The sequence below is a fragment of the Mustela nigripes genome, chromosome 8 (assembly GCF_022355385.1).
Source record: "Mustela nigripes isolate SB6536 chromosome 8, MUSNIG.SB6536, whole genome shotgun sequence".
NCBI lineage: Eukaryota > Metazoa > Chordata > Mammalia > Carnivora > Mustelidae > Mustela > Mustela nigripes.
This window is the reverse complement of record NC_081564.1, coordinates 3,542,197-3,551,376: the sequence shown is the minus strand read 5'-3', so window position 1 is coordinate 3,551,376 and position 9,180 is coordinate 3,542,197. Positions and strand designations below refer to the sequence as shown.

The following is a 9,180-nucleotide window of genomic DNA, read 5'->3' as shown; positions in this document are numbered from 1 at the left end:
AACTTCACATCTGTCAGGTTGAAAGCAGTGCGTGGCCGGGTCCCTGCGATTGAAACAGACAGATGGATACAGTGGCAAACTCGAGGCGGGGTGGGAGTGGTGCATTCAGATGAAACTCCTGCTTTTCTTCTAAGTAACCTTGCGATGTTGCAAGGTGCAGATGCCAGAGGGGGCGTGCAGGGGTGAGTCCCGGCTCTGCCGCTTATGGCTCTGTGACCCTGGGCTCATAAATCATGCTGCCCAGTCCTGGCTTCTTCTTAGGCACTTGGGAATGATGATAGCCCTTCATATTCCTGTTCTATAACCCAAGGACTCTCTGTAACATAAATATGGATAATGCATGTGCAGTAAAACATTTATGTTCTATAAAATAAAATATACATGAAATACACAATAACCCATAAAACATGCCTAGAATTATACCTATGCTATAGAACATAAATATACATAATGAATATAACATGCGTGTAATGCATATGAATATAACTTACATGTTATATAAATATAAAACATGCATGAAGTCCACAATAATTCATTAAAACCTACAAAGTATATGTCATACTATACATACATACTATATATAGTACATTACCAAATATCATTATAGGTTACATTTTATATTTATGAATATAATTACTATATATATATACTATGTGGACATACTATACATACATACTATATATATAGTATGTTACTGTATATAATATTTATCGTTATAGGTTACATTTTATATTTATGAATATAATTACTATATATATACTACGTGGACATACTATACATACATACTATATATATAGTATGTTACTGTATATAATATTTATCATTATAGGTTACACTCTATATTTATGAATATAATTACTATACATATATGCTACATGGACACAGAGTGCATAACCAGTACAACCCCTCTTCATGTGACAATGTGCGGTGGTAGATATTCACGTGAGACGATGAATGGCACAGACCTAGCAGTTAGGCTACTACTACTGACCTTACGAGGACAAGTCAGAAGAAGGATCCCTGCTGAAACTGAGGGTAAGGGGGGCAGAGGAACCGCCTGCCGCAGTTCCTAGAAACATCCTTGCCTCCAAGAAGCCAGCTCCTTGTAACGAAGAATGATACTGGAGACTCAAAAGAGCCTGGAGACATCAAAGGAAAGGGGTGAATGGGATTAGAAAGATGTGCAGGGAAAGGCAGGGAACCAGGGGGATCACACACTACATGTATGAACACACATGGAAACATCTGTCGCTGCAGGGGGCCAGGGAGGGGCAGGTGGAGAAACACGGCTGGGAAGCCATGGAGAGCAGCCCAGGATCCTGGCCCGTGGGGGATGCATCTGCCCTCGCACCTACAGGGCTCCTGGGACTCCACAGGCCCCTGCACCTGAGGCTGTGGGGGCGGGTGTCTCATGCTGGTGCAGGAGGCTCAGGCTGGGAAGTGAGGGGGTGCCCTTGACCGTGGGAAGAAAATCCGCTTCCTGGAGGCTGAGCGTCTTCTGAGATACCAGCTTCCTGAAGACAAACTGGTCACTCCTGCTGAAACTGGGAGGGGCAGGACTTCAGAGAAACGATGACCCACTACTTGCTATTTTTCAGATAAGGAAGTTTTTTGTTGGTTTGTTTTCTGTTTGGTTTGCTTCTGCCTTTCAGACTATCACCAGTAGAATACTTGGAAATCAACTTGGAATCCCTTCTTGGATCCTGGACTGAACCCCGGTGGCCCCAGTCTCTCTCCGTACCTGTCCTGCGCCTGCCCTGGCGCTGGGGAGGAGATTGGGACCTGCAGTGAGCCCTCCCTGCCCGCTGCAACTGATCTTCGCAGGTGGTCTGAGGGTCTGCCTGAGGAAACCAGAGGCAGATGGGTTTGGGGGGTTGGTTACAGTCACGTCACATCCTGGAGACAGTCAGGACCTGCCTAGTCTGCCAGAACATCCGGTGGGGGTGACCTTGAAGCCAAAATTCCCCCACACCTTGCTCCTACAACCGAATCTTTCCCTTAAATATGTTTCATCTGGTCTGGAAAATATATATATATTATATATTACACTGAAAAATTTAGAGCAGTAGATCTCATGCTAAGTGTTCTTACCACCAAAGTTATTATTATTATTATTACTACTATTTTTTTTTTTTTAAAGACAGGTTTCTGACGTCTGCTGACAGATTGGGAGCTCTGGCTTCTCTGGGGCTGAAGGGCCAGGGGACTCAGGTTGGGAGTGAGTGAGCCAGATTCCCAGCCCCCTATCCCCGCTGCTCCCCTTACCAGCTGTTGGCCCGTGTTCCCTTTATCCAAACATTTGATCGGGAAACACGGTGGCCCATGTTGGAGCAGCATGCTTGCCGCTCCTTGGTTGCTAACATTGTCACAAAGCACAAAAACAGCAACATCAATTTGCTTTTATAATAGCTCTTCCGTAACAGGTGTGGTGAAGTCTATAAAGAGACACCCGCTATAAACACCCCTGGAGAGAGAAAGAAGAAGAGGAAACGTCCCCAAATATCATCATCAATAAGTGATTTTTGTGGTTGTTTTTGCCTTGACTTTAGAAACAGCTATCAGCTCAAGGAACCAAGCGTTTCGGAGGCAATGAATTCCCCAGCATGGGGGCTTAATGAGAGAGCCCATAAGTGCCTGGGGCTACAGATCTGATTTTTTTTTTTTTTTTTTTTGAGGCAGAAGAAAAGCTGAAATGAGGGGATGAAGTGCCTACCCTGTGTGTAAACAGAAAGTGGATTAGAGAGGAAAGCGTTTATGTCCTACGAAGTCTAACAGCCACTTAAGAGGCTGCGATTATTTGACAAGACAGTGTGGGCTGCTAACGGCTGCTCTGTTCCTGTCCCTCACCGCAGCTGGGCGGATTTCAATAGTAGACGAGAAGGGCGTCCTGCTCCGGGACGGAAGGTTGCTGGGCGCTCTGGGGGACCCGTGGCTGGAAACCCGGTAAATGTGCAAAGTGACAGGAGTGATGGTGGCCGCTGATGTTCCCCCAAGAGCCGATGCCACTCTGGACACTGCCTGTGACACAGTGCACTATTAAGAAATATGCATGTGGGTCTTTGTCTGTGGTTCCTGGCTCACGGGCTCCCCAAACCCTCGGGGTTTTCTAAGCGGGAGGAGCAATTTCGAGCATCTTTTGTTGTAATAGTTGTCCTCAGTGGGGAATCATAAAGGTGGGATGGGTGTCGTGTATTCCTAAGGAGCCCCTTCCAACCACACAGGTGCAGGAACCATCCTGGCTCCCTGCCTCCCGGAGCTGAACTCCGCCGGGATCTCCCCTAGCACCTGTCCTCACCACGTTGATAACACAGTCACTCTCAAATTCTACCCCTCCTGAGCGTCAGGTGCCAACTTCAGGTCAACGGGGGCCGTGCCCTTCCTCATTCTGCGACAACCTCAGCAGAGGTGGGCAGCCCCGATTTCCCAGGGGAGGAGAATAAGGATCAGGGCACTCACGTCCCTTGTCTGAGTTGGGGGGGGGGGGCGTGAGGCTAGTTTGCATGTATTTTTGAGCTCAAACTACTGGTTCCCAAACTGCTGCCCCTGGGAATCACTGGGGTTCTTTGAAATATGTGGATTCCTGGCTCCAACCCTTAGACACTCTGACTACATTGCTGTGAACCAAGAGGGGACCACGGGATCACCCCAGGGCGATTCCACCATGCAGCAAACCTCCCTCCTCATCCTCCTGCTGCCTACATCTGCCACTTGAGGGAAAATACATTGAAGGCAAGAGACAACGTCTTTGATTCCTGAATTCTGGGCGGGAAGCCACAGATCTGGCACCGGGGAAACACCCTACATGCCCGATGGCTGCAGGTGTCATCAGTGCACCTGCGGGTACACACATTTGACCAGGCGAGGAGCTGGGTCCTGTCATTTCATGACCACAGCCCCATGGTTGCTGGAAAATTGAGGATAAAACACCCTGATGAAAAGTAGGCTCATTCTGGTTTGTGGCCACGGCCCACCAAGGGGTGCACAAGGAGAAGAGGGACAAGGGGTGCTCCCTGCAGTACCAGCGCGCCATGGTGTGCGTCCTCACCCAGGTTGTAGCCGTGGCACCCGTGGTGAGTCAGCTGAGCTCCATGCTGGGCCCCGACTGGCAGCTGGACACCAAGGACCTCATGGCCGAGTTCATGAAGGTGGAGGAGCCCAGATTCATGCAGCTCCAGGGAGGCAGGATCCCGGATAGGAGCTGGGGATGGTGCCGCCGGTTTCATGCACCGCTTGATGCTTTCCCCAAATTCTCAGCCCACTCTTTGCTTGTGTCCAGATACGTTAGTGTGAGTCGGTTCTGTGCAAGCGGGTTGTCTGTACGTGGGAGGGAGTCGTGAACTCAATACACAGAACTCATCAGCCTGGACACCGCACATTCAGAAACTCATGTCTAACCACAGAGAAGCTTCTGCAAATTAGAGATGCTCTCGAGACCGGATTCGCACCCTTTCCCCAGAGGATGCTACATCAAGACACACAACAAAAGCAACCTTACATCCTTGGTATTAGTAGCTCTCAATCCCAGGGCACTCGGCGACGTCTGGCCAACATCTGGCCACGTTTTGTTTCTCGTAGCTATTTACATGCACAGAGTTCCCCAGTGTCATGCTTTCTCTTTTCTTAGAGGATGATTGAAAATATTTCTTAGTTAATTTTAACAGGAGGGCGGTGAAGAGATTATAGAACAGATTATCTTTACAAAGTGTTTAAATATTCCTTGTCACGTCCCAATTTAGGACTCACCCAAATGTGATTTTTGCACAAGCTGCTCTATTGATACGACATTAGTCCAGGTCTGAATCCCTCTGGTTGCAAATTGATGTTTTATGAGCCGAAATGACTTTTAAAAGCCATTAAGATTCCTTTTTGTGCTGGATTTTCCCCAGCAAACTCAATGATGCTACAAGGATCTATAATTATTACGTTATAAACATCTACTCAAAGAGCAAAAATTAAGCAAGGGAAGAAGGCAAGACACCATTTCTCTAAATATTTTTAGTAAAAAAAGGTTGTCAAAATATAACTACCAGTTTTGAGGAAACTGTTACATTTTCTATGCTCTAATGGGCCAGCACCAACAGGGAGATAATATTCTTTAATTTGGGGGGAATTACCACTAAATTAAATCAAGCTCTTTGAAGAAAACAAATGACTAATATTGTATAAATCAAAGGAAGCAAAATATATTAGGTGGGTCTATTTATAGTTCCTTTTTTAAAAGATTTTATTTATTTGACACAGAGAGAGAGATCATAAGTAGGCGGAGGGGGGGGCAGGCTCCCTGCTGAACAGAGAGCCCCATGTGGGGCTCGATTCCAGGACCCAGAGATCATGACCTGAGCCAAAGGCAGACGCTTTAACCCACTGAGGGGCCCAGCTGCCCCTATAGTTCCTTGTTTTTTAATGGAGGGTGTGTGATAAAACATTTAAAAATGCTCTTCTAAACCATCTGTTTTTCAGCCAGTTGTCCTAGTCCTAGATCATCTGTCCTAAGACCATCGGGTGCAAATCTATTGTCTGACGAAAGTCAGGTTTGTCGACTTATTGCTCCTAGAGAGACCCCATGCGGAGGAAAAGAGATAGGTCTGATGGGAAGCCAGCAAAGGCTGAGGACAGGTAAGACTAGTGGGAAGCACACTGTGGGCAGCTGAGCTGCCGGCATCCGTCTGGACCGTGCTGTGGACCCAAGGTCCTGCTTGCTCGTGAGACACATAACTCACACACATGGGGGATGTTGCGTTATCTGAAATCCCGCATCGGAGTTAGAAATCAGATCTGCTTCTCTGTGTCAAAGTGACTTAGGTCCTCAAGGCAAGAGAGGGAAGTTCATTCTGCCTGACGGCGGGATTTCAAAGAGCAAGGTTTCTGATAATCTTGGATTTAAGACAACAGTGTTTCTCGGGGGGTAAAAGGGTAGCAGTCCCCCAAATAAAAGGGTTATTATGACACTTTAGCAATAGCTTGTCCCTGGGAGGAATGTTTCCTGCTAATGTGGCAGCTGACTTCCCCTGTATCTGTCACCGCAGCTAGATAAAGGGAAAGGTAGGTTCCTGGTTTTTTTTTTTTTTTTTTTTGGATCTGAGCTAGTTCCTACTTTCTGAAGCTTTCATTTAGCACTGGGAGCACACTTTGGGGTTTCAAGGAGGTTGGCAAACAAATGACCTGCTTACAGAGCCCCATTCCTTTTGGTAGGCATTTAACCATTTTCTTTCCTTTTTTTTCTCATTACTGATGTGTGCGACTGACCCTGGAGCTTTCTCGCTTCCTTTGAAGGTGCTCTTGCTGCTATCCGACTCCATCCTGACCGAGAAGACGGTGATCGTGCTGGATGATGGCGTCACCATCGCAGACCTGTGCGTGCAGCTGGTGGCCGGCTTGTCGCTTGCCCGGCAGCCTCACAGAGAGGACAAAAGAGCCATCGTCTCGGCGGTGTTGGCCCAGGACGTTCTCCAGACTCCACAGCAGGTGGGATTCCAGAATCCTTGAGTCCGGGTCATTCGAGATCACCTCCCTCCCTCTCACGTCTGCGGAGAAGATCAATAGAGCACTCGCAGCTAGGAGAGGAGACCCTAGAAACTCTGTTTTCTCTCCAGTCTGTCTGTGTCTGAGAAAAGTGCTCAGTACTATGAGGAGATTGTCCTCTTAGATATTTCACACACTAACCATGCGTCCCAATACCACTCTGCAGTGGGTTATGTGTGATGGGGGGCTCTTGGTAGACCATGACCGAAGGATCATGTCTTCTCCTTTCCAAAACAGGTAATAATCGGTACTTGCAAATTCTATTTCTATTATTTAAAGAAGTATGGCTAATAGGTACCAGACATCTGTTGTTTTATATTAATTATTAATATATTAATTATGGACAACTTTAAACCTCTGCTCCATTTCTAAACTTATAGCAAATCCATTGAATTATACCAAGGTCATTGTGTCCTTCAAGCATGCCAGTCCCCATAATACATCTTTTCTCAGATACTTCAAATGAGCATGTCTTTCTAATAAAAGATGCCTGGAGTGATATTTATCTTGAACAGTAGCATGATTAGCTGCACCTGAAATCGATTCAGAAGCATCCTGTGATCTTTCAAACTCTTCAGAAAATTCAAAGTTGAATTCCGTTATATGACATTCACTAAGTTAATATACCCAGGACTACGGTAAACAAATTTGCTCCTCACACCAGTGCAGTTACAACCCATTATTTTTGCCAGTTAAATGTATGATAGCAACTAATCCCGATTTTAAAACACATTTATTGTTCTCCGCCTGGGTATTGGAGACATATCTCATAATAAACCACATGTGCAGTTTATAAATTTGTGTATGTGCTTACAAATTTGAAGGAAATAAATTGTAACATAAAGTTTTAATTTCATTTTTCTTAGTTGTTGGATTTTGGTCAGTGATGGTTTGGTGATACCCTTAGACATTTATGACCCCAAGGATTTTTCAGTTACTGTGTCATCATTGGATGAAATGGTGGTGTCTGTCCAGGCAAACCTTCAGTCCAGATGGCTGGAGGTGGTTGCACAGGGTGAAGGGCAAGAGCCCTTGATTAAACTAGAAATGATGATTAGTGAGCCCTGTCAGAAGACCAAGAGGAAGAGCGTTCTTGCCGTGGGTAAAGGAGATGTCAAGGTTAGATTTGAACCAAATATTGATGAGCACCAAGGAGGTACCAACGACATTGAGGGCATCAGTCGGGAATACAAAGACCACCTCAGTAATTCCATAAAGCGTGAAGGGAACCAGGAGGGAACAGATCAGGAGTGGTTCCAACATGGCACCTGTGTTGGCCATGAAGAACATAGCGACAAAAGCACAAACCCATGGTCTCTCCAGGAAGGAAAGGATAAAAAGTCACTCAAGACTGGTGGCGCAGACGCCTTCCCAAGCTTCCCCACTCAAGGGAAAGTACCAGAACCCAATAATCCCAGTGACCTGACAGTGACCTCAGGGGGGTTGACTGACTTGGAGATCGACATGTACGCTCTGCTCTGTGTCTTCTGCCTGGCCATTTTGGTCTTCTTGATCAACTGTGTGGCATTTGCTTGGAAATACAGACACAAAAGATTCGCCATGAGCGAGCAAGGCAACATCCCCCATTCCCATGACTGGGTCTGGCTTGGGAATGAGGTGGAACTTCTGGAGAACCCCGTGGACATCACCCTCCTGTTGGAGGAGTGCACGACCATGATAGACAGGGGGCTGCAGTTCGAGGAGAGGAACTTCCTTCTCAATGGCGGTTCCCAGAAGACCTTCCACAGCCAACTGCTCAGGCCCTCTGACTATGTCTATGAGAAGGATCTGAAAAGTGAGCCTCTGAATCCATCGGGCCCAAAGCGGAAGCGAGTCAAGTTTACGTCCTACACCACCATCCTCCCGGAGGACGGCGACCTGTACACCAACTCCATCCTGTTTGACAGTGAGGACAACATCAAGGGGGTGTGTCAGGACACGGGGCTGGGGGGCCCCCGGGACCTCAGAGACTACATGGAAAGGCTGCAGGACCCCATGTGAGCTCCTTTCTTACGTTCGTATTCACCTCTATGCCTTCTGCTTTTGGAACGGTGGAGCAGCGAGTTTGTTCAGCAATAGGGGGTGATTTAACAAAGCTTCGTTTCTGAGTAGGTGTCAGAGTCCCAGAAAACAATAGCAGCCGGGTTGTAAGCCAGGATGTGATTTGCCTCTAGGTCAATTACAAGGAGATATTGGGAACCTCCTGGGACAACAATTTTACCAGATTTCTTGGACCAGCTCAGTGATATGTAAGGAGCCTAGAATTCATGGATGTTACCCGTTGTCTCAGGACAAATGGCCACTGGGAGTTGGAAAGAATTTGGGAGTTGATATTTCTATTCTTGGGTCTTCATAAAGCACAGTGGACATCATTTGTGCACAGCCTGAGGGTAGACATATGCAAAAGATAATTGAATGTAACCCTTATTTGCAGTGAGTACTACTCTTGGTGTATGTATGCAAAGGTGCAGCTGGGTGCCAGGGGCGTGCACTGCACAATAGTAACAGGGAATGTCTCATTAAATTCTGTGCTCTCAGCTCCTCATTCCCCTCACCCTACTCCCTGCCCTGCGTGTGTATGGAAACTAATTTCTCTGGCTTCTGGAGTCCTTTTGCAAACATTATCAAGGAAAAAAACAAACAAACAACAACAACAAA

At 46.7% G+C, this 9,180-nt stretch overlaps 1 protein-coding gene across 1 annotated transcript; it reads left to right on the top strand.

Annotated features, from left to right (window-relative positions):
• The first annotated feature begins 3,809 nt into the window (after positions 1–3,809).
• LOC132023743 (transmembrane protein 132B-like) lies at positions 3,810–8,578 on the top strand. The gene is made up of 4 exons (XM_059409893.1): positions 3,810–3,840; positions 3,976–4,188; positions 6,233–6,469; positions 7,379–8,578. Exons 1-4 carry the CDS (start codon positions 3,810–3,812, stop codon positions 8,521–8,523), a joined length of 1,626 nt encoding a protein of 541 aa, XP_059265876.1. The 3' UTR covers positions 8,524–8,578.
• Positions 8,579–9,180: the final 602 nt, after the last annotated feature.